Genomic DNA, 26564 nt, shown 5'->3' with positions numbered 1-26564 from the left:
TGTTTATTTTTGCCTGTTGCTATAGAATAAGTACCTCAAAGGTCGAGACTTCACCTTACTTATCATTGTATTTCTCATAACAACAAGTACAGTATGGTATAGTGTGGTATTGGATAAATAAAAAGGTACAGGATGGTTGAATTCTTGAATTTGTCATAGAATAAACATAAAATGGTTATTAAAACTCTGATGTTGTACACAAATATAATGCCATTTTTATTTTGTTTTCCACTCAAAGTACTTTAAATATCTGATAATTTCATATTCCCTAAGCCTTTATAGCAAGATCATCTCTTCATCAATACATTTATTAAAAATTTTGTTTTATCTCTGAAAATGTCCAAGTGCTCTATAAGATCTGGAACCCTTTACTGAGTACCTCTACTTACAAAATTTCTTAATCAATTGAAATAGTATAATTTTAAGTTATTTATGTCAATTTGGTTTGACCATCTGGGTAATTCAATGAGAAAATAACAAGAGAGTAGAAATAGTGTGATTATAAGATTTTTAATAATTAACGATCATAAAATAAACTTCTGTCATTTCAATTTTTCCTAGGATATCCGTAGAGGTTTGGAGAGCAATGTAAATGTTGAATTATTGAATGCTTTACATAGCCACATGATTAATAAGAGAATGTTGACCAAGGACTTGAAAAACGGCATGATTGTTCCTTCGATGTATAACAATTTGGGGCTCTTCATTAACCATTATCCTAATGGGGTAAGTGCCATTAATAAAAAGTACCTTTCTCAATAACATTGCCCTTAATTTTTTTCTATACCTTTTATATAAGGCTCACAGAAATAATAAAAAGTTAGTGAATATAATGTAAGTGCCATATCAAGACTTTTCCCTACATCTAGAGCATGTAAATTTCTAATTCAGTGAGTGATTTCTACTAAAGAGTGATTGTGAGGAAGAAAATAAATCAATAGTTCATTTATAGTAGACTTAGATGTTCTACAAAAGGAAATTTTAGTATTTGATGTGTTTGAAAAACAAATAATCAGGAAAAAATAATAAATAAGTATTTGTCAGAGAATTTATCAGAGAAAAATCAGAGAATGAGTATTCTTTTATTCACCCTCTGGCTACTATATTGATTTAGGTTCTTGTGTGTTTTAATAAAGTCTTTGTGGGAAACGTCCAACCAGGGTCATAGAGCTCTTTCAACAGTCAGAGTTCCAGGAAATAAAGGGTCAGTGAGGAGTCAATATTTAGGAAATCACTGAAATAGAACTGATTATATTTATGCAATAATTGTTTGTTTCTGTCTCAGAACTTTTTTTTAGGACTAATTAGACTTCTTTATGTAACTAATTGACCTACATTAGAAATAGTGTATGACTATCTCTATGAAAGAAATAGAGGAATAAAAGCAATAATTTAAACAAAAAAAATGTTTTTGCCTTGCATTTCTAGGTATGTTAAGTGTAACTGGACTTGGGTTCTCAACTGGTTGCAATTTTTCCCAGGTTTCTTTTTTTTTTTTTTGTACATAGTAATATGTAAGTCTTCACCCTCAGAATTTACATTCAGAATGTCAGTTCTTTCATGTTACACTTACCAGTAATCATGAAAAATAGGAAATGGGGGCTTGCAGTCTCAGTGGTCAACAGATAGCTGTGATTTCTAAAATCTGATTTTCTCAAATAATTAGGTTGTCACTGTTAACTGTGCTCGAATCATCCATGGGAACCAGATTGCAACAAATGGTGTTGTGCATGTCATTGACCGTGTCCTTACACAAATTGGTACCTCAATTCAGGACTTTATTGAAGCAGAAGATGACCTCTCATCTTTTAGAGTAAGTACAAGAAGTAATAGCAGATTGTCTTGGACCAATGAAATCCCTACTCTTTCCCTGTCAGAATCTAAAATAATTATAAAAAGCTATTAAATCTGGCAGACATGTAACCAATATATTTCTTGAAATGAAAAGGTTTTCATTTTATGCAGAAGAAATCATCTCCTTATATGAAATAATAATATTTATATGGACATGATAGACAGAGAATGATTAGTTTCATGACTGTAGTGTGCTTAGTGCATTTAGAATGAATTCACCAATTATTATGTTTACTGCTGTATATTATTCAGTCACACAAGCATTGGCAAAATTCCCCATCTTACATACAGTTTGAGGAAAGTTTGAAAAGACATGGTTGTTTGCGCCAAAAGATAATATTTTAAAGATCTAACAAGAGTTATATCTAACTTCTATAGTTTTCTATATAATCAACTCCCTGATGTCCACCCAGACTGAGTGTATTGTAATTTTCTTCTGGATTTGCAATGTGCCAGCCTCTAAAAAGCACATTTGTGTTTCAGGCAGCTGCCATCACATCTGATATATTGGAGGCCCTTGGAAGAGATGGTCACTTCACACTCTTTGCTCCCACCAATGAAGCTTTTGAGAAACTTCCACGAGGGGTTCTAGAAAGGATCATGGGAGACAAAGTGGCTTCGGAAGGTACTTAACTGTCTCTCTCTAAGAGAAGCCTCCCAGAATTCAAGAAAGGAAATGAAAAAGAGATCAAGTCCTGCCAGCATTATCACCTTTGATAAGCAAAGGCAAAGAAAAACTGTTAATCTGAGGTGGACTATAAAAATCTTAAAAAACAAAATCCTTGAAAGAGTAGGCAAAGTAATTCAATAATTAATTTAATAATTAAAGCAATTAAATAATCAGCATATCCTAAAGATCACATTCTTCTGCACTGCTTTCAAGTAACTAAGTAACAGACACTAAAAAGAATTAGAAAGTGTTGCAAAGAAATATTAGATCATCAAACTTTAATACTGTATACATATTGCTCAATGCTTTTAATTCTAAATTTACACTAAAGTTGAGTTGAGAAAAGTGCATGGTTCTCTTTGGTCATTACCTATTGATACATAGAACTTGGTTTCTTTCCAGTCTCCTTTTTCGTTTCAACTAGATTTTACATTGTGACTAGCACATTTCGCTTACTCAGCCTACCCCAAATTGGCTTAACCAACTTATGATGAGATATTTTGGTGCAAATATAGACAGTTTAGGCACAGATCCCTTCAGAAGTCCTTCAAGAAGTCATCTTTATTTTGGCTATTTTCTAGATGTTGCCTTTAGGGTTGCCACAAACCTTCAATTTGTAAAAAAACAAAAAAACATAGTAAAAAAACAAAAAAACAAAAAACATAGTATCTGCAAAGTGCAAAATAGTGAAGTGCAATGAAATGAAGTATGCCTGTAGAGCTGTTCTGTCATGAGTAGCTGATGTAAGATACCTTAGGTCAATACTTAGGTCTTATATATATTATATTTCTTAGGAATACTTAGTTCCACAGTGAAACACATCTTTTAAGGATCAAATGCTATTCTCCTTGATCTGAAAGCTTACTCTTTGTACTTTGTCCTCCAGCTCTCTTGAAGCACCACATTTTAAACACCCTCCAGTGTTCCGAGGCTATCATGGGAGGAGCAGTATATGAGACTCTGGAAGGAAACACCATTGAGATAGGATGTGATGGTGACAGCGTAACAGTAAATGGAGTCAAAATGGTGAACAAAAAAGATATTGTGACAAAAAATGGTGTTATCCATTTGATTGATCAGGTCCTGATTCCTGATTCTGGTGAGCAGCAGTTTCATATTGTTCTACCTACTATCGTTTACCAATTAGATGCCTTAAGAGTAGGCAGATGGAAAATAAATGTGCAGTATAAGGAATGCCATATGAAGCACAAACACAAAATTAACAATGAGCTGAGTACTAAATAGGCAGCTTGTGTAGTCATGGGCATTCCATGCATTGACCTCTGGCTTTCCAGAGTTTCTTTTTTTTTTTTAATGAATTTTTATTGGGGTATAGTTGACTTAAAATGTTGTGTTAGTTTCTGCTGTATAGCAAAGTGAACCAGTTATACATATATCCACTCTTTTTTAGATTCTAATCCTATATAGGTCATTACAGAGTACTGAATAGAGCTCCCTGTGCTATACAGTAGGTTCTTATTAGTTATCTATTTTATATATAGTAGTATGTATATGTCAATCCCAATCTCCCAATTTATCCCTTCCCCCCTTCCCCCTTGGTAACTGTAAGTTTGGTTTCTACATCTATGACTCTATTTCTGTTTTGTAAATAGGTTCATTTGTACCATTTTTTTAGATTCCACATGTAAGCAATATCATATGATATTTGTCTTTCTCTGCCTGACTTACTTCTAATACCTAATATTGATAAAGATTATCACAGTGCCAGAGTTTTTCTTGAAAACAGAAGGGAAGATATAACACCAAATGGTTACTTTTGGATAAATGAAAGACCTATGGCACTCACAAGAGCAGAGAGATAAGGCAAGTAATAAAGAATTCAAGAAAACTGCAAAGCAAGAAGTCAGAAAGATATTGTCCTTCTGAAAGTCTTTGGTCATCAACCCCAAAAAAGGGAAGCTGGAACTCTCTTACTAGGGAAAGGCAGGATGTCACATTGCCAGTACAGCAAATAGCTTATGGAAAATAGCCAAGAAATGATTTACTAATTTCATGATTATGGTAATAACAATGATGACATTGTTTGAATGGTAATGGTTTATTTTACAGCCAAACAAGTTATTGAGCTAGCTGGAAATCAGCAAACCACTTTCACAGACCTTGTGGCCCAATTAGGCTTGGCATCTGCTCTGAGGCCAGATGGAGAATACACTTTGCTGGCACCCATGAATAATGCATTTTCTGGTATGTACTGGACACTGTCATTCCTGCTCTTTCCTCCTCTACACACATTGTTTCTTCACCATGATTGTTTGCATTAAGAAATAATAGATATTTTGTGAGGTGTTAATTAGTTTCTTTACCAGCTACACATACAATGCATTAGCATTATGTAGTCTCTATTAAAATGTCCTTCATTTCAAAACATTTCATTATAATAGATAATAGCCTACAGGAAGTGAAAGTTTGTGATAAGTAGTCTTCAGTTGTTCTGTGAACCTGATCATATTTCCAACACACATAATGGATGTATTAACAGATCTTAAGAAAAATAAATCTGATTTGTTTATTTAAACACCAACATAATAATACTTAGGAATACGTAGGTGCATTTTGCAACTCAGAATTTGAAAGTAAGGTATCAAATTATAAATAAATACAAACAAGAGAAAATGATACACTTCCATATTATGATGTGAACTATGATTACAATTATTTGACCTAGTAGCTGCTATTCAAGGACTGTGTTTAGATTAATACAACCTGACACTTTTTCCAGAAAAAAATGACTTCACAAAGACATATTTAAATTGTTAGGCAAAATTTAGCAATTAAAAGCTAAATAAGTATCACCTTTTTAATATTTTTCCAAATACTAGGTTGTGACATAGAAAATTATTAACAAGAAAATTCAAATTCCTAGAAATGCTGTTTTTCCTCTTCGTAATAATAATATCCATACATGTTGACATCAACCCATCTTTAAGAGGTTACATGCTTCAACTCTTTCTCCATAAATAAAAATAAATTTAGAAATGATTCATCAGTAGTTTTTCATGTGACTAATGGACATCAGATTCTCAGAGAAAATCTTGGCCAGGCTTAGAGTTTAACTTTTGTCAGTGACCACATAAAACCATGTGGCCCTCACATAGATGAAGCCCATTGTTTGGACTGCTTGGAATCATATTGTAGTCATTTGATGAAATCGCTCATGGAATTTCTAATTTGTGCACAAAATTCTTAGCTTTTGGCATATAGTCAACTCACATACTATATAAGTGTAGGATCCGTAAGATCTATAGTGGTAGGGATTACCCATTTTCATGATTTTCTCTTACAGGAGAAACTTTATTGCTTTCTAAACAGAATAACACTCTTTTGTAATGAATTTACTTATAGATGATACTCTGAGCATGGATCAGCGTCTTCTTAAATTAATTCTGCAGAATCACATATTGAAAGTAAAAGTTGGCCTTAATGAGCTTTACAATGGACAAAAACTAGAGACCATTGGCGGCAAACAGCTCAGAGTCTTCGTGTATCGCACAGTAAGTGAATCCGAATGAGATAAAATATCCACACTGGCCTAAATGTCAAATGATGTGCCCTTGTCAAAGACTGTTCTTTTTTCTTTTTTTTTTAACATCTTTATTAGAGTATAATTCCTTTACAATGTTGTATTAGTTTCTGCTGTATAACAAAGGGAATCAGCTATACATATACATATATCACCATATCTCCTGCCTCTTGCATCTCCCTCCCACTCTCCCTATCCCACCCCTCTAGGTGGCCACAAAGCACTGAGCTGATCTCCCTGTGCCATGCAGCAGCTTCCCACTAGCTATTTATTTTACATTTGGTAGTGTATACATGTCAATGCTACTCTCTCACTTCGTCCCAGCTTACCCTTCCCCTCCCCGTGTCCTCAAGTCCATTCTCTACATCTGTGAAAGACTGTTCTTGTAACAAAAGTTCCTTAGAATTTTATTAATGTGGTCTTAATAGTAAATATTCATAGGAAGATCAGGGAACTGAATAGCTTGTTTGAAAAGACTTTGAGGAAAGTATAAAAAAAGTGCTGTGTATTAATAATTCTGATAATTTGCACTTGTTTCATTATAAATAACTTTTTCTAAAGCATTATTTCAATTCCATAAATCACTAAAACTCCTTTAAAATAAGCTTTTGCTTTATAGAGTACCGTACTTTACCATTTACAAGGTAATTTTTATATTGAGTCCAATATTTAGGATGATCTTTTAATGTATGACCATCATCCAACCACCGAATCTCTTTTGAATGGCTTTCAAGATAAACTTTTATAGGCACATAAAGATTTCTAGTAAGTGGTTCTAATGTGCTTTATCTGAGGGAAAATTTCTAGAAAATATTGCTTATCAGAATTACAGTGCTACTAGTGGTGCTGTTCAATTTCTGTCCAGGCAACCTTGCAGCTACAATTAAAAAGAATTCATAGGGCGGGCCTCCCTGGTGGCGCAGTGGTTGAGAGTCCGCCTGCCGATGCAGGGGATACGGGTTCGTGCCCCGGTCTGGGAGGATCCCATATGCCGCGGAGCGGCTGGGCCCGTGAGCCATGGCCGCTGGGCCTGCGCATCCGGAGCCTGTGCTCCGCAACGGGAGAGGCCACAACAGTGAGAGGCCCGCATACCGCAAAAAGAAAAAAAAAAAAAGAATTCATAGGAAGTCAAGCATTACCTTGAACTAAACATGACACACAGTGCTGTGCACCATAGTTCCACAAGGCCAAGACACACATTTTAAATGATGCAGAAAATGCTCCACATTCTAAATGATACATATATAAATATTATTGTTCAGAAATGCTATAACTTAATCAGTAATTTGACTTAAAATTGATAGTGTCTTACAGTCAAGATAATATACTAAATATTTGTGAACATCACAAGAGGCAGTAAAGTCACGAAACTTTATGGTTAAAGAGGGTCTTAAAAAGTTAAAGGGTGAAAGTTTACTAAGAGGGTCTGTAAGAATGATTAGAACCTAGAGAGGAATGACAGGAAATGTAGAAGTGGAATTATATGGAATTTTTAAATTTACTGACAAAACTACCTGCCCCATACATAGGGTAGCTTGCCTAGTAGTGGAAGACCTAGCTGAATAGAAAAAGTGAGGTCAGATTGTACAAGATATTAAAAACAGAGAAACTGTTTTTTCTCACATTAGAAGTCAGGTGACCTCTTAGAAGATCCCATCCAGAAATTCAATTATGTAGCTTCTTCTACGTAGGGAATTTCAAGTAAGGAAATGGACAACTGTATCTTTATTTCTTTGCTAGGCTGTCTGCATTGAAAATTCATGCATGGTGAGAGGAAGCAAGCAAGGAAGAAATGGTGCCATTCACATATTCCGAGAGATCATCAAACCAGCAGAGAAATCCCTTCATGAAAAACTGAAACAAGATAAGCGCTTCAGGTAAGCTTACTAGTTTCACCTCCACAAGAGAATAAGAGCTTTTGGCATAGTTTTGTTTCACAGTAAGTATTCCAAAATCCATTCGGTATTCAGTGTTGCTGAGAACAGAATTTAGAATAGAAAGTCTATACATATGTTTTTAAAATTAAGATATGTTTTTAACACTATTTTTCTTCCTGGTGCAGCATAATATGATTTGGTGGGTAGAAAACAAACAAACAAACAAAAATCAACCTAATAGACTGAACTACTTCTTGTAAATTTTTTTATAATTAAGTTTTTTAAAAACGATAGTATATTCTAGCAAAGACTATTTTGCAGAATATTAAATAAAGTGTGACCTCGCCAAGATTTATAGGGGGAAAACAGAGTTTAGGAAATTTAAGAATCATATGTATATTTAAATAATTTCCCCATGATAAACCTTTAACAGTAAATTGCATTTGAAACATATGAAAACGTATGAACCATTTTCTCATGCTTCCACGTATAGGGATTCTCCTCTATTTCATGCATGGTGGGTAGGCTTACCTAGATTAAATCTAATAAAATAAACGTATGTCCATATGTCCTTCCTGCTTAGCATCTTCCTCAGCCTACTTGAAGCTGCAGACTTGAAAGAGCTCCTGACACAGCCTGGAGATTGGACCTTGTTTGTACCAACCAACGATGCCTTTAAGGGAATGACTAATGAAGAAAAGGAAATTCTTATTCGTGAGTAGAAGTGAACACCAGATATATTTGCCCCTTGATTTCAGGATCTCATTTCTTCCTCGAGCGTTCCTGTCCAGATATCAGCCCCCAAAGTGTTCCCTCTTTCCTATTCATGACTAGCCTTCGTCTCCTTTAATTCCATTTGGAATAATTAGAGGGTCACTCATAAATGTTCTCAATTAACTGCTTACTGTAATGTTGTTGGACTAGATGTTCACTTATGTTGTCTCTATTAAAGGGCACACAACTAGGTGACAAAGAAAGAAATAGTTACAATTTCAAAAATAATTTGACTTTTTTCTCCCAGTAAGTTGGATAATATTTTGATTGAACTTATTGAAGGGACTGCATGTTTTGACATAGCATTGATATCACATTGAGAGAACAATGACATTATGAGAAATTACAGTGTGGAAAAAATAAAGACAAAGAAATATTTTTCTCCTTCGTCCTCATAATATCAAAATGTCAAAATATATAACATGTTATTAAATAAATATATATTTTCCCCCTAGGGGACAAAAATGCTCTTCAAAACATCATCCTTTATCACCTGACACCAGGAGTTTTCATTGGAAAGGGATTTGAACCTGGTGTTACTAACATTTTAAAGACCACACAAGGAAGCAAAATCTATCTGAAAGGAGTAAGTTCTCTAGTATGAATCTATGAGAGTGTTCATCTATTATTCAATTATCCTAATGTTCTTATTTCATTAAATTTCCCATTGACATTATCCCCTGTTTTAATAGGTGAATGATACACTTCTGGTAAATGAATTGAAATCAAAAGAATCTGACATCATGACAACAAATGGTGTCATTCATGTTGTAGATAAACTCCTCTATCCAGCAGGTTGGTAATTATTGAACTGATTAATGAAAACATAACTCTTTTTCAATAGAAACCTAGATTTTTATTTCATCCATTCCTACAATATTCATTTAATATCCCTCTTCACAGACACACCTGTTGGAAATGATCAGCTGCTGGAAATACTTAATAAACTGATCAAATACATCCAAATTAAGGTACAGATGTTATTGCATGTTTCTAATGTGTTTAACAGACACTGCAGGTTTAACATAAGAAACTAGAAATGTATACATTAATAAGTAGATGTACACTGGGATTGCATTGCTCTTTGTTGATTATAATGGTACACTGGCATCATTTCTTCATGGTTTTATTTAAGGAGGATTTAATAAAAGCTACTTGGGGCCAAGCAGAATGTTAAGTATTATGAGAAATATTAAGTTGAATCAGATATGGCCCTTTATTCAAAAAGTTTACAGTCCAGCAGGGAAGATAAGACATGTAGATAAAAAGCTATAATTTTTCTATTATCAAATATTTTTGCTACAGAATATAAGGGAAAGATAAAATATTTGCTTATAAGAAATTGTCACCAATCACAATAGTTAAAGGTAAAGGAATATTCTAGGATAAATATTGGGTTGAATATTGGTACGGTTAAAGCACCAGACAGCATAGGAAGTATTATTTAATGAACTTTTAATTTGGGATTCACTATTCTATAATTTTTAAAACTCTGAGTAACAAATCCAACCATTTTATGCCATGTTGCCCAACAGCAGGAAATTGGAAGATGATTTATATGAAGCCTTCATTTTTACTAAATATAATGATAGCTTCACTGTCTTTACTTCAGTGAAAACTAAAAATCATGGTGCCAAGATTTTGTTAATACAACTACTACATTTCATGTTACTAAATATAATGTTTATTTTCAGTTTGTTCGTGGTAGCACCTTCAAAGAAATCCCCATAACTGTCTACAGTAAGTACATAATGAATATTTGTCACATATGTGGCAAGACGTAAAAAAAAAAAAGAAAACCCAATAATTTTCTTTGTGTTTACTGAGATGATTGATAATCTGGTATTTAGAATTCCAAACAATGGCAAATCTCATCTCACTTGAAACAGGGCTTGAGGTCTGGATGAGACCTCTCAGCCTTGACTATACCCTTCAACTCCAATGAACCACTTCCTCACTCATCTGCTAGCTTGATATAGATATAATTGCTAGCATGGCAAAGACGCAGGGGAAAAAAGACACACAAACATACAAACAGGAGAGCTAGCTAAAAGGCACTTGAGAGCTATCTGAAAATTCAAATATGTGGACACAGAAATAACATTGCTGAAAGATTTGTAGCTCATTCCACTCTCAAGACCTCAGCCAGCTAAGGGCAGGCTGTCAGAGAAGTCTAATATTTATGGGCTGGTGGTTCAAAAACTCTTCCCCATTCAAAATTGGATGAAGGAACAAAAAAATTGTCAGGTGATAAACCTAGAGTTTCTAGATTCCAAGGTTCTTTTATTCCTGACTCTACCAGATTATCAAAATTAAACCTCTACTTCTTAACAATGGCAAAGGTATTTCATTTTCATAAATGTAACTCATAGTATTTCATATTCAATGTGGCTTTTTCCTCCTTTGTCTTTTTTCCTCTCTTCCGTTACAACTTTCAAAGCAGAAATTCTTTCCATTTTGTTTTGACTCTACAATCCAACACTCAAAATGCATCAGTAGCTAAAGCATTGCTTCAATTCTCACATTTATCTTGGCAAGAATTATTCTATTTTATACCATGAGCATCCTGTTATTTAATTAAGAAAATTTTCCTTAATATTTACACTAGATATGGAAAAGGAGTAAAGATGATGTAAGGAGCAAAACAAAAGGTCTGCTGTTCTTACTGATTTTAATTATGTAATAATAACATAAACAACCCTAGTATCAGGCCAGCTCAGCACTGTTTCAATGACTTAGTTGGAATACTTATAATTCAACATGGTTTAAATTCCAGTATGGAAGTATACAATCTTATTAAAGATATATTTTATAAAAAATGAAAGAATGCTTATGGGCTCTATTCATCAGAAGTGCTATGTCATCTTCCTCCACTAAAAATGTATATCTGCACTACATTTCTTTACCTTTTCTACTTTATCCATGAGAGGTCCACTACCTTTTATATGTCAATGCAATATTTTGCTTACATTGAGCCAAAATATTATAATTCCTTTATTTTCCTCTACTTAAATTGTTCTCACAGAGAACAAGCTACAGTTTATGAAATTATGCAAGTCTAATGAATCTTACCTACCTACTCACAGCTCTTGAAAGAGCTCTGAGATTTACATGCTGATGTGGAATATTTCTTTAACTCTTCTCCATGTATGCTGTTATTTGGAAGCATAGTTCAAACAGAGGTTGAGACTAATTAAACCAAAGATTCCATTTTCATGTTCCTTTATTGACTTGTCTCTAAAATTTTAATTTTCTTACTATGTATTATTCTTGTCCCCCAAATACCATACATTTTCAATTGTAAGGGGGGAAAATGCTCTTTAGTATGTGTTGTCAAATATATGACATTTGAGGTGGAGAGGAAGAAAATCAGTATTTAATCCTCAGCCCGTGATCTGTCAAAACTACTTAAGTGTTCAGAAAAGCAAGACTGAAACAAAACTAGGACCCCAATAAACATTCTAAACTTCAAGTTCCTTAACATGAAGTGAAAATTTAAGCTAAAAGTAATTAACCCATTCTGATAGTAGCAGCAGAGACCTCTGTGAATTTGACCTTCATGGGAAGGTTCCTCTGTGGCCAGGCCACCTGTGGAATCAGTAATTGGACACAAAGATTTGACATATTTTAGCTTCATAATTTGAGATCTCAATATGTAAAATCTGAAATAACCGAGACACAGTCACAGTTAAGCTCTAGAATCCATATTAATTCAAAGAGTTGACACAGATAAACATCTCAGAAACCTGAAGTGAGGATGTGACAGAAACCCAGACTGTGCTAATATCTCACCTCTAATGTTTCAACACAGTCTGTTATGATTGCACAGATAGCTTTAGTGCTTTATCTAATGAATCCATCTTTTAAGGCTCTAATTAGAAATGATAAAGAGCCAGTAGTAGCTCTGGTATCTGGCTCCAGAGGCACACTTCCAGTTAATCTATACAACCAAGAGCCAACCAAATAGTTGGCTGCTATCTGAAATATATTTTGCACATTATTATTATTTCAGTTGGATGGACGACATACATTCAAAATACATAGCTTTCAGTATAAAAATGATGATGATAAAACTGAAAATTAAAGCCATTTTAGCCTATAACTTAAATATTTAAATACATGATCATATCATATTTGTTGCATAGAGCTCATGTCTGTCTGGCTGGAATCCACTTTTACATTTAAGTATTTGAACTATTTTTGTATTTTCCTTTCTGTATCACTGTTATCAAATGCATGAAAAATACTTCGAGTCTTTTTCTTTCAATGTCTTCTTCTAATTGAGAAAGAATCCAACAATGCAATTTAAGATATTATGAATTGCATGAAATTAATCATGTTTGTCTTTGTTGCTATGCAGCCAATATTTTCAAGAAGTACAAAAGAAGGTAAAGAGCTTTAGTGGTGCAGTTCAAAATGATAGATTTCTAGATAGAATTCCTCACTTAGCAAGTATATATTTCACTGGAACAAATCCAAGTCACTGGACTTCAGAGTTCATCATCTGGACATGAGAAGATACTAGATAATTACCATGAATATTTCCTGTATCTGACTGCCTGAACATATTACCACATCTGATACCTCAGTACCCAACAAAGACCAGAAAAAAAGAGACAATTTCGTTCAGGTTGTTTTTATGTAAACATCATTTATGTTCCACTTTCTATACTTTCAGCAACTAAAATTATAACCAAAGTTTTGGAACCAAAAATTAAAGTGATTGAAGGCAGTCTTCAGCCTATTATCAAAACGGAAGGTAAAAATCAATGTTATACATGGTTCCTTAAAAATCCATATAATAGACTGATTTCTATGAATGTATCTACATCCTTTTTGAAACTAACATGCTAAATATTTCTATATCAATGGCATGCTCATTTAACAGCAGAATGCGGAATGCAAGTTATTTAGCAGAGTAGATGGTGCATTCCTAATACTTTCAGTACATTTGCTTGTATTTGATTTCATTTGAACTTAATTTACCATTGCATTAGCACTAGTACCCAGATACTCACTATACAAATAAATCCTAAGCTATTTTTTCTGCACCTAGACTCTTTTAGAGAGTATACTCTTTACAGTTTTGTTTCCAGTCTCCCCACATAAATCTCTTTTATACTGTTGCGAGGTGTTCCAAAAAGTGCAGGCATTTTTGATTCAACAACCTAAGAGAGCACAGAAGCTGTATACTGAAGAAAGCTTTTAAAATGTACATCCACACATGATATATTTTTAAATTAAACCACGAGAAACAAAGGAAATAGTAGTTGGTGAAGTTGAGTCAAACCTTAGAATCCTTAATTCCAGCCCTGAATGTGTGTCTATATATAATATACATTACATATTCTTACATGTATACATATATAACACATTAAATAGACATATATACTTACATATATACTTATCTCCTGATGTTTCAGATTAGAACATTAAATAAAGTTATTTTTCTCTCTCCCCCTACTGTGTATGTTAGCCAACTCCAGCAACTCTGATGCCCCCTTCACTTCACATATTTTAATTACTCCCAAAGGATCAGAACTTAAGAAATATTTCCATGTCTAAGAATCTTAATGTGGTGACTGGCCACAGAAGAAAGACCAGGTTTTCTTAATTATTCTGTAAGAAGAATAGAAACAGTCTTCTAAAAAAGGAATAGATGATATCCTCAGTTGAATCTCAAGAAAACTATTATTGTAATTATCTTTGATTTGGGTATTCTCATTTTACGAATTGAGATGGCAACTTCTTGAATAATTTTGATTCCTCAAAAAGTGAGTCATTACTTAAAACTTAGACATTGGAAGTATGCATGTAAAAGTGTATTTCCTAGCTAGTTAGTTGTCTATATTTTTATACATTCTTGAGACTTAAAATTGAGGTATTTAGAATCTGTGCTTTTTTAAAAAACATACTATACATATTGTCATTTGAGTATTTGATTGCTCTTATATAGTGATGAAGAGAATTTGATGATTTAAGAAGTTAAATCTCAGAAATTTTTGTTGAGAAAATGTTTCTAGATCATTTTAACGAAAAATGATAAAATGATCCTTGATTTTTAGATTCTTGTACTTTTTTAAAAATTAGATTCCCTAAAATTTTGTATAATCACTTGTACACAGCTTCTATAGTAAAAATCATTCACATGTACTATTTTTATTTTCAAAGATTCTTCTCTTTTCTTTCAAGCTTCTTCATTCAACCCATTTATCTTCCCAAATTTTGTGAGCACGATTCTATTGTATTACTTTTCTTCAATTAGGAACACAATGAAGCATCAGCTCTACTTGAGTTTTTCCTATGAAGGGAACTAAGATGAAAAATGGGGTCAACTCACCTATGCATTAACAACTCTCCAGTTAAAAAACTTGGAAGTTTTACTTTGTGCAACGTAATGAGGGAGACAAATATTTACCTTGGCAGCCATTTACAATTGTCCAGCTCTAGAATTACTATTGGCATTTCCTTCTCACTGTTTGAACTTTTGCTGATTCATCGATAACTCTTGAATTCTTACTAAATAAATTAGACCCCAAGACACAATTTTAAGATGTTTCTTACAAACATTACCTAACCAAATTTTAGAAGTAAGAATAAATCAACTGAATACACATTGAGCACGTATTGCGCTGTGTACTCTCGTAGGTGCCTGCCAGGAATAAATATGAAAAAAAATTTTTTTGGTAGTAAATCCCTGCCTTCATAGAATTTAAGGATAGATGATGTTTCTGAAATTCCAGTTGAGGCTCTTCTAAAGAAATGTCTATTGGGATATTTTATTAACTCATTTCCTGTTCTTAAACTCCTTAGCTGTTCTTTCCTTTTGAAGTTTCCACACCTTAAAAACTTGGCCTTACATTTTGATACTCAGTGTCCCTTGACCACATAGGTCAAATATTATGGTGCGAAATACTTACTGTTTGAATGAACTGTACTCTTGTTTTCATTATTTTAGATTGTCCTAGACTATATAATTCTGGGTAATGGTGTACATTGACAATTTCTGAACAAACAAATAAACCCTCTCAAAGATAAAAATATAGTTATATTCAACTGTTGAAGGGTGTCACAGTATGAGTTAAATGTACTGAACTTCTCTAAGAAACAGTCTTGATTAATGTAGTAATTAATTAATTAATTAATTAATGTAGTAATCTGCTTCCTAACATTCAAAATGATTTTCTCTGGGAGCAAAATCATTTTGCAAGTCAAATGCAACACTTGACTTTTGCATTTGAAGGACTGTTTAACTATTGATTAGTAAATATATGCATCATTCACATATAGAAGGTAAGTACTCAAATCTATTTTCTCATATAACCTGAATTTTGTATTTTAAAGGTAGGCATAAAGTTGGGCTTTTTTGATGTTCAGTCTTATGCCCATTAGATAAAAAATGTAAGATATTGACTGATTAAAAATTAAATTAAAAATTTAACAAGAAAAGAAAGTAATAGACAATATCAGTATGGTAAAGTAAGATCTACACTAGTTATCATTAGAGCAACTCAAATTTGTACATACTGTATGATTCACAATGTATAGTCACATATAATATTTTGCATGATCATACTTTACAACTATGAATAAATGGATCAATTAAACATCAATTTAAATGCTAAAGCAGATGAAAGTTATTTTAGTAGCACACTGATAGATTGAGTCATTTGTTCTCATAAACACTGCTTAATTTGAGGACAATGGGAACTGTTTATAACCGATTTCATAAAGCCTGAAACCACTTTGAAATTTGAGCAACACCAAATGTTGAAATAAATTTCCTGTTCTGGTAAATTTAAAGGACTACATTAACATGATAATTTGTCTCCTAAAACAATGCCTTAGGACCCACAATAACAAAGGTCAAAATTGAAGGTGAACCTGAATTCAGACTGATTAAAGAAGGTGAAACAGTAACTGAAGTGATCCATGGAGGTGCGTTTCCTGTAGCCTACTGTGAACATTTTCAAACAGTGCTGGTTTAAATATATTGAATATCTGAGGTTTTCTCTTGGACTTTTTTTTTTTTTTTTGGCTGTATGTGGGCCTCTCACTGTTGTGGCCTCTCCCCTTGTGGAGCACAGGCTCCGGACGCCAGGCTCAGCGGCCATGGCTCACGGGCCCAGCCGCTCCACAGCATGTGGGATCTTCCCGAACCGGGGCACGAACCCGTGTCCCCTGCATCGGCAGGCGGACTCTCAACCACTGCGCCACCAGGGAAGCCCTTGGACTTTTGTTTTATATAAATTGTGGGAAAACTTTTCTCAGTTACAGATTCTTATTAGCTGATCAATTAAAACATAGTTTACCTTTTAATGGATATAGCTGGAATTGATTTAACCATTAACTCACCAGTTCCAACAAAACTGTCATTACTCTGCATATGCAAGGATGATTATGAAATATAATGAAAACAATCATGTCAATACAAAAGAACACATTGTACTTAGAAGAAAGAGTGGCCATTCTATAAGACTGACTAATAAGTCACTGCTAGGACTTATAAGGTTCCCATTCTAATGATGTATAATTCCCTGGATTCTCCCTGAACACTCATTCCACAGTCAAGAGACAAATATGACATGGAGTGTTAGCTTGCTAGTTGGCTCTCTCCCTTACCCAAGATTCAGGACATAACCACTACCTTTTAGACCTTTGTTATATGAATTTATTTGAGATACGTCCCCAAAATTATTATGATTGAATTCTAAATGGCATTGCTGTGAGAAATACATTTAATCATTAAAATGTCTAGCTTATGGCCATTTAGATGCCATAAGGGGATAAATCAAATGCATTTTCTTCCCCTATTTCAGAGCCAATTATTAAAAAATACACCAAAATCATTGATGGAGTGCCTGTAGAAATAACTGAAAAAGAGACAAGAGAAGAACGAATCATTACAGGTAATTTTTAACTCTGTATATGAACTATGCCTGGATTATAAAGAGCAAATCATTTAATCCTAAAATATCTCTACAAGGATCATTAAAGAAACTAAGTCATTTTCTTAGTGGTTACTGAAGTTACTTTATTTCTTTTTTGGTAGAAATAATACTAATCCTAAATATGTAATCTATGTTTTCCTCTGAATTGGAAAATTTGGGACAAATCTATAAGCATGTGTCTTTATTATGAATATGCATGTGTATAATACACTATCTTCACTTTGCTATTTATTAATGAGTTACTAAATCCTAGAAAAAAACCATTCCCTCCTTCGATTTTCCTTTAATCTTAAGGTCTACACATACACATCTACACACCAAAATAATATGCAAGTTTGTATAGAACAACTGATCAATAATTTCAGGAAACCTCTATCAGTCTCCCATTAGTGAATTAGCCTAAAATTCTGAATTCAGCTATTTTTTTAAGTCTTTGGGAATTCCCTGGCAGTCCATGTTTAAACAAGCAGTCAGCAAATATGGCCCATGCCACCTACTTATGTAAATAAAGTTTTATTGGAACATAGTGTGACCATTCATTTATACAGTGTCTATGGCTATTTGCACTCTGAAGGACAAAGTTAAATAGCTGCAACACAGACCACAAGACCCATAAAGTCTAAATTACTTTCTATGTGACCCTTACAGAGGAAGTTTGCCCAGCCTTGTTTCAGATCCTTTTTTTTTTTTTTTGTCTTTCCTTTAGGTCCTGAAATAAAATACACTAGAATTTCAACTAGTGGTGGAGAAACAGACGAAACTCTGAAGAAATTGTTGCAAGAAGGTCAGTATGTCTAGAAGAATAAGAATGTGGATTTCTTTAAGCTATCTATATCAAAGTCTAAAATAATCTTTGAAGACTCTTACACTTTCTACTCTGTCTCATTCCTTTGTTCTAGTTCCATACCAACACAAGAAAAAAGTCCAAAGATAGGGAATGAAACTCAAATGACAGTCATATTGATTGTTTTGTTCTATATTTGCTATATAGTGTTCAACAACTTTGTAAGAAAATTGGTTTATCAAAAAGTAACACTAAAAACCAAGAAAGAACCAAGTGTTGGTCTGGAATTCATTGTTGGGCAGATGCCATTATATATCACATCATGTCTCCTGCCTTTTTATTATATAAACCAATTTCTGCTATAAACATGTATCCTCTCAGAGGTCACCAAGGTCACCAAATTCATTGAAGGTGGTGATGGTCATTTATTTGAAGATGAAGAAATTAAAAGACTGCTTCAGGGAGGTTAGTAAAAGGGAAACAACTAACCCACTTAACAGGTACTGATAACTGAGATTTTCAACTTTTTAAAGACTGAGCATTCAGGTTTTGTTTTGTTTTTTTTTTAGTTAGGTTAAAAAAGACAACATCATGTCTGTCTTAACAGACTGATTGGGTCAATGGTGGTTATAGTAAGTGTTATAAAGAAAGAGTTCCTAGTTTAAACAGTCTTTAAAAAGTTCAGTGGGGAGCAGTGAATATTTTTTTGCTTTAATACAGACAACTGTAAAAATATTTTTAGTATGTGAAAGGGGGATACTTTAAAAATTGGTAGTTATTTAAAGAAGCCCAAATTGAAATACTTTTTATATTTTAAAAAATGTATTCACTGCACCCACAACAATAATAAGAGGCATGTTTATGAATTTTTTAAGTGCATAGATCTAGCAAAAAAAATTGCATTTAGTATTTTTATTTTCCAAAACTACATACTTGGGAATGGGTTATCTGTTTCTTCTAACAGTTTGAGTGATAATCTATACCTGGAGCTGTAAATTATTTTGCATATGAAATTAATTTTAATATTTAAAATACGGAATGTTCTCTGCCTATGGCGTTAAAAGGACCTACTTTTAAAAGGAAAGAAGAAAACAAAGAATTCAAAATCTTATACAAACTCTCAATGGTAATTACTCAAGGAAATAGTAAATGTTAATAAAGTATAATTTGGGTAATTGGTATTTGAATAAATTAATTTCTAGTTCATTTTCTTAACAATAAAAGAATTTAAGGTAAGAAATTGTTTTAGAGAAACAAGTATTTAAATTATTTAGAAAAATCAAATATGCTCTTTGAAATATACTGTGAATTGAGAAACACTAAATTGAAGTTTAATGTTTATCCAAAGTATGGTCCCAATGGGTTTTATGCTTAAAATTTTTTAAATTGTAGTACTATGTCCAAGAAGTTGTAAATTCTCTTGGGACCATGTATATTTTTGGTAATTATTGTTTCCTTATTCTTTACTTTTATATAGGTAGAATCTCTTACATAGTATTGATACTGTTCAGTGATAGTCAAAATAAATAATTTTTATTGAACCAATGATTGAATTTCCCCTCAATAGAAAAATTTGTGTCTGAAAAATACAAGATTTCCTTTCAGACTGCAGGGAATATGTGACAGTCCCAAAGCCACAACAGAACCAGTTTCCTGTGAGATCTAATACAGAATTTACTCATCTACCCCTAAATGCTTAACACTGTACTAGAAAAAGGTCGGGATTTGAGGGAAGAGGTGAAGACATGAAAATTAAGTTGAATTCTTTTTTTTTTTCAGTCCTTGCCATAGTAAGCGGCTTTGTAGAATGGCAGTGCTTTGTAGAGAATGAACCAATTAGTAACTGCACTTGTATATATTGCTTTAATTTATTTAGGCTTAAACTTCGGTAAGTATGTTTTCCTCCCCTTCAATAAGCCCCCATTAACAAGTACATTATAAACAACGAACTAAGTGCTGAAGACTAACTTCAGCCAAGAGAAGATAATACCTGTTACAAGAATAAGATACTCTAATTTTTGTTAATGGAATCCTTCTTTAACTCTGGTTTATGTTCATCCCAAAGGTTGATTCCTTTAGTTCCCAGTATTTGGTTTCTCCACATATTCATAATGCGTTGGTTTTGTCAATGTCACAACATAAGTTTTTATCAAAACATTTCCAAGGTTTTTTTTTTTTTTCTCATAAGAAAGACAATATAAGCAGTATAGTTACTAATATCTGGACACTAAGTGGAAATGCTAGTTTTCTTTCTTCCAGCCCTGTAAAACCATTGGGTCAACACTGAATAACAAGTGTCTCTTGTCTAGATCCCAAGAGACACCGATTTACAAAGAAGCTGGTGTAAATAAAGATTATGTCATGCAAGACTGGCTTTTTTTTTCTTTCAGAGTATTGATAATTGATCTATAGGTAAATGTGGTCTTCATCTCAAAGCTTGGAGTTTTCTATCTGAACTGCTCATACTGTGGTACATATAGTACATTTTGATGAACTGAGTGTATTCCTCAATCATTTAGGTCATGCTTATTAACATGGCTAAGTGGTCAGTTTGGTACTAATATGATGTCATTGAAACACTTCAGACCCCTTAACTAAAACTTCTTCTCATAAAATGTGTAGAGTTTTTCACTCTTGTCTTAGATAGAACTACATTTACTGAAACTACTAAAGTAATTAAGGGAGAACAGCAAAGTAGTAGGCTATGGAGAAAGGAACAACAACAAAAAGTTATCTGGGAAGGTTTTGACAAATCTGACTGTATAACGTGTAAAGATTTATGGCTTCTGTAGAGAACAGAGGATCAGGTTGTAGATCTGGCTTCCAATCTGGGTTCCAACTTGAACTAACTTGTATTATAAATTGATGCTTTTCTGCCTTGCTTTCTTAATCTGAAAAGTGGGGATAGTAATGTTACCTACATATAAGTGAATCAATATATGAAAAGCACTTGGAATAACGTTCAGTGCATATAAACTCTCAGTGATGTTAGCTACTATCAGGATTACGGTCAATTAACGTTAACATGGTCAACAAAGTAATATTTTACACTCTAAATTTCCAAAGTCATAGCCATGTAAAAATGCAAAAATCTTGCAAATAAGTGAGCTGAAGCATTTTGTATGTTTCAGGAAACGTGGTGGAGAGGAGCATTTTTGTGGGATTGTTCAATGATTGATTTATCTTGCCACATTTAGCTTCTCTAAACACGACCTAATACAAGTGTCATTCAGTTTGAGATGGCAGAGAGCCACTGAGAGCAAATCTGGTTTTCTGCACTTTAATCAAGCTTTTCTTCCAGAGATGTTTGTTTGCCACAATGAACACTTCTTATTTTGATTTTATCGTAGCTAAATATTAATAAGTTAACAAGTTAGTTAATTGGATATATATTAATTGGATGCTGCCAAATTTAAAAAAGAAAATCTGAGTGTAAGTGCTTGTTTTGAAAGGTAATGTCGAAACCTTGTTTTAAATTGCATAATAAGTGCTCTTTGGAATTTAATAAGTTCATTCTAAACAATGCTTTTATTCACTGCTTAAAGACTGGATCCATCTTTTCATGGCAATTTTATAAGCCATTTTTTTGTGATCAAGTAAACCTGAAGTTAAGAAAAATATATCAACTGGAGCATATTCCATAATTCAGACTTTTCTATCCCACATAAACTTTCCCTCACTATCCAATCTAATGAGGCTTTCTATAGTTCTGTATTTTATTATAGTATTAATATAGTGTGATAAATGGTTATGTATCTTATATTCTGGGGGGAAAAAAGACATGTTGGAAATGTGCTATGTAGACAGAAACAGAATTCTTCAAAAAATGCTTAATGTTTCTTTCCCTTTTTTCTAAATTTGATATTATACAGCCCAAAATACTGTTGGTGATAGTCTCATGTCTTATTTTTTATGGGCTTTCAGAGAATTGAATATATATATAAAACAAAAATTTTGACTTCATTGTTGAGTATAGATGATATATAAAAATCAAGAAGTCAAAACTTGGAGAAAAAATAAAGAAGGTAAGCACAGAAACAAAGTCGCTATAGGGACCACACTTATTCATTGATCTCAAATGTCCAACGACAGAGTGAAAATGTGAATTTAGGTTGACCAAGTGGTCTTGTCAATGAGTTAAAAGAAAAATGAGTAATTGGGAAGTATTTTGCAACTATAACGACAAAAAACTGCATTGTTATGAGACACTTAAAATTCTAAAATAAGAAAGATTTTATTATTTTTTAGCTACTTAACTTTTAAATGGTCTTGTAGGATTGGAATTAAATTTGGGAGTATATTGGCACACACTTCCTGAATTGCTTACTGGTATATTTCTAGAGTTATGATATTTTGTTGTCCTCATGTATTATAAGTTGATCATAGATTAATTTACAATGAGAATTTTACAGAGGCAGAAGTCTGATACATCACAAATAGGAATGACTGGAAAAAATGAGTGGGTATCTCTGGGAAGATACTTCTGCTAAACTTTATAAAATGCTAGACATCCTTTCATCATAAAGTGATGCTTTTCATAAAAAGGGTGAAAAAGTCATGTAAGTCACTCGATGCAAAAATGGAACATCATCTGGGGTGCTACATGCCATAATAAAACAATATGTTTTGAAAATAGTAAACATTCATTATGATATATGGAAAACAAATGTCTGTTTGTTGCCAGTGCAAAAGTCTCACTACTCCAAAAGAAATCTACGTGTTTACATGATGTTTATTTAAAACTTTATACTCTTCTGCTCAACTATGGTTTCCTGTCTCATATTAGCCATAATTCCAAAGTATTTTTAACTAAAGCTATTTAATTTCAGACACACCTGTGAGGAAGATACAAGCCAACAAAAGAATTCAAGGTAAATATATTGACTATGGTAATGTGCATATATGACAAACCTTTTGTTATATTAAGACAAACAAAAGAAGAGTATTGTAATATATCATTTTGAGCAAAGTATTTTGATGATATGAATCAGAAAATAAATCTTTCACTATTAATAAAATTTAAGAAAAACAAATGTTAAAAGAAAGGCAATTATACTCATGTAAAGTGCTAGACATACTGAACCACTGAGGTAGACTCAAGTAGAATTAATTTGAAAAGAAACCCTTGAATACCAGAGTTGAGCAAAAATAGGTAGCAGGTAGACCTGAACTCTGTGAAACTATTATTTATTATTATTTAAAATGAGGCTACAGTTTGAGACAAAAATAAATTCAAAACTGTATCTACTGTACACATATAGAAAATTATTAATATAGGTATGTACAAAATTTTGATATAATGTGTAGGTTATATACATGTATATATCACCCATCCACTATAATTTTCTTTATAACTTTATTTATGTGCATTTTCTAATCTTCCACATAGGTTACCTTACATTCTGATGCATTCAAAACTCAAAGATTTTCCTTGTGGAACTTAAAATAATTACATGTTTGGAATTTCTAAGATAATTATATACTAATAGTCAAAAGAAGTTGAAGGCTTATAAATGCATTATAGGCATATCTGATTTTAACTCAGTCCAATCTAGACATTTGAAACTAAAGACTCAATGGTACACATAATTTTTTTTTATTGGAGTAAAATTGCTTTACAATGTTGCGTTAGTTTCTGCTGTACAATGAAGTGAATCAGCTAAATGTATACCTATATCCCCTCCCTCTTGGACCTCCCTCCCAGCCCCCCCATCCACCCAACTAGGTCATCACAGAGCACCAAGCTGAGCTCCCTGTGCTATAAAGCAGGTTCCCACTAGCTATTTTACAAATGGTAGTGTATTTATGTCAAACTTAATCTCCCAATTAGCCCCTCATTCCCCTTCCCCGCCCCGTGTCCACATGTCCATTCTCTATGTCTACATCTCTATTCCTGCCCTAGAAATAGGTTCATCTGTAAGATTTTTCTAGATTCCACATATATGCATTAATATACAATATTTGTTTTTCTCTTTCGGGCTTAGTTTACTCTGTATGACAGACTCTAGGTCCATCCACATCTCTACAAATGACCCAGTTTTGTTCCTTTTTACGGCTGAGTAATATTCCATTGTATATATGTACCACATCTTGTTTATCCATTCATCTAATGCAGGACATTTAGGTTGTACACATAATTTTTAACTGAAGGCTTTATCACAGATTTCTTCTAAACATGCAAATTCATCCAAATTTTCTAAGGAACTGAAATCATCACTTTAAATTATTATTTTCATATACCTTTGATCAAAAGAGGACTTGGTTTCATCATCATAACCAGAATATATTATTAAGAAAACATAATCTAATATTTATTATAATAAGAAATGATGGTCTTTTATAGATATAATTATGCATAAAATATCATATGCTTAAACACTATAGTTTCATCACATTTACAATATATATGCTCTCCCTTCTTCCTAATCAGGATCTAGAAGACGATCAAGGGAAGATCGTCCTCAGTGAAAATCCAGACACCAGACAACAAAGTTTACAAAGCCCGAAATCAACAACCTGATCTTAAAGGAAAAATATGAGAGCCAAGTTGACGTGAAGAAATGAACTACCAACACAAAAAAGCAATCACTGAACAATTCTGAATGCAAATATAGTATTTTTTTTTTTCTGAATGAGAAACAGGAGGGAAATTGTGGGTTTAGCCTCCTGTGGGATAGAATCTGAGGGAAATGTAACACCTTACAGGCTTTTACATCTTGCATTAAAATATCTGGCTAACTCTGGAATCCATGAGAGAAAATCCTTGCCACTGGATTAATTACAGTTCAAATCTCAGAGTGGTGAGCTGTTATCCCCTTGAGAAGATTGAACCTTGAATAATGGATAGATAAAATGCATGCAAGGAGTTACCTCTCAATGGGAAATGGATAAATAAAAATGGGCGCTCAGTATTAAAAAAAAATAATAAGAAAACCAAAACTTTTGTATCAAAAAGGTTTGCACATTTATAATACAATGTGGGTTTACCAGAAAATTATGTTATTTCTACAACTAATTTTGTACTCTTGAAATGTTTGTCTTATGTTTCTTGCAATACATATTTTTATCTCAAACATTTCAATAAATCCATTTTTCAGGTATAAAAAGAATTACTTCCAAGTGGGTAATTCAAAAAACTCAAGGTTTAAGTTAATAAGAGGTTTGGACTTGGGAACAGGACTTTATACCTCTTTTTTTTTAATAACAAATACTCATTAAAGGAAATTGAATGAATTTAGTGTTTTTCAAATTTTTAGAACTATTATGATATATAAATAATCATTACACAATGAAGCAATAATTAAACATCAACTGAGTACATAATATAACCCTGGAACTGTGTTAAGTTATGAGGATTCAAAAGAAGAATTAGACAACTACTGTCCTCAAAGGGTAAAAAGACAAATCAATAATCCACAAGGTACCATGGGCTATAATAGAAGAATAAACAGCACTACAGGAGCACAAATACCTCTTTTAATTATCCCTAGGCTTAGGCTAACATTGAAGGAGCCAAAGAGATGCCCTTAACAGAGACTTGAAGTAACATAAGAGTCTACTGCATGAAAAAGGAGGGGAAGAAAAATATTTGTTTGCTGAGAATGATAAAGAGATCAGTTTGATCTACTCAGATCTCAATAAATGTCATCCTTATCTTGGACTAGAGATAAGAGCAGACAGGGAATAGAACCCATACTGCTGAGAGTGACAGTGTGATAAATTATATCATGCATTGAAAGTTGGTCATTAAGAGACTATAAAACTGAGGATGACCAAACTAAAGATACCTCTGGGATCAGAGGCTCAGCACTAGAGTAATACTAAAGGATCTGAAAAGATTTGAGGTAGCTGAAAAGCATTGGTTCTTTGAGGAGCAATTGAGGTAAGGAAGTGAGATATAAAGTTCTAATGGTGCCACTAACTGCGGAAGTCTGGGTAGCCTGGGTTTTCCAGAATGTTTCCTAGTCTGGACAGTGGTGAGATTTATGTCTAGCATTTAGAGCCCTTGCCAAGAAACAAAATGTCCTACCAACTCAGTACTCATGTAGAGAATCTTTGGACTACAATCTAAACTGAACAGAGTGTGGCTGTGGTTTAACCAAAATGATTCAAA

General features: G+C 33.1%; 1 protein-coding gene across 4 annotated transcripts in view; it reads left to right on the top strand.

The window, feature by feature from the left end:
• The window catches only part of POSTN (periostin), a 34359-nt gene extending 8715 nt beyond the window's left edge, over window positions 1–25644 (top strand). The window contains exons 5-23 of one of the 4 annotated variants that reach the window (XM_081214560.1): window positions 562–726; window positions 1667–1813; window positions 2338–2479; window positions 3411–3623; window positions 4595–4729; window positions 5888–6036; window positions 7806–7942; window positions 8526–8656; window positions 9172–9302; window positions 9409–9511; window positions 9620–9687; window positions 10411–10456; window positions 13395–13475; window positions 16565–16654; window positions 17536–17625; window positions 18374–18451; window positions 18833–18916; window positions 23281–23322; window positions 24882–25644. In XM_081214560.1, the coding sequence (XP_081070686.1) occupies window positions 562–726; window positions 1667–1813; window positions 2338–2479; window positions 3411–3623; window positions 4595–4729; window positions 5888–6036; window positions 7806–7942; window positions 8526–8656; window positions 9172–9302; window positions 9409–9511; window positions 9620–9687; window positions 10411–10456; window positions 13395–13475; window positions 16565–16654; window positions 17536–17625; window positions 18374–18451; window positions 18833–18916; window positions 23281–23322; window positions 24882–24919 (2070 nt within the window). In that variant the 3' untranslated portion in view covers window positions 24920–25644. The remainder of the gene's footprint in view (window positions 1–561; window positions 727–1666; window positions 1814–2337; window positions 2480–3410; window positions 3624–4594; window positions 4730–5887; window positions 6037–7805; window positions 7943–8525; window positions 8657–9171; window positions 9303–9408; window positions 9512–9619; window positions 9688–10410; window positions 10457–13394; window positions 13476–16564; window positions 16655–17535; window positions 17626–18373; window positions 18452–18832; window positions 18917–23280; window positions 23323–24881) is intronic. The other 3 variants (XM_081214561.1, XM_081214562.1, XM_081214563.1) reach the window with 3 other exon arrangements.
• Window positions 25645–26564: the final 920 nt, after the last annotated feature.

Source organism: Mesoplodon bidens, assembly GCF_964165515.1.
Source record: "Mesoplodon bidens genome assembly, chromosome: 17".
In the NCBI taxonomy this organism is placed as follows: Eukaryota; Metazoa; Chordata; class Mammalia; order Artiodactyla; family Ziphiidae; genus Mesoplodon; species Mesoplodon bidens.
Note: the sequence above shows the minus strand (reverse complement) of the source record. Positions and strands in the feature narration are given on the sequence as shown.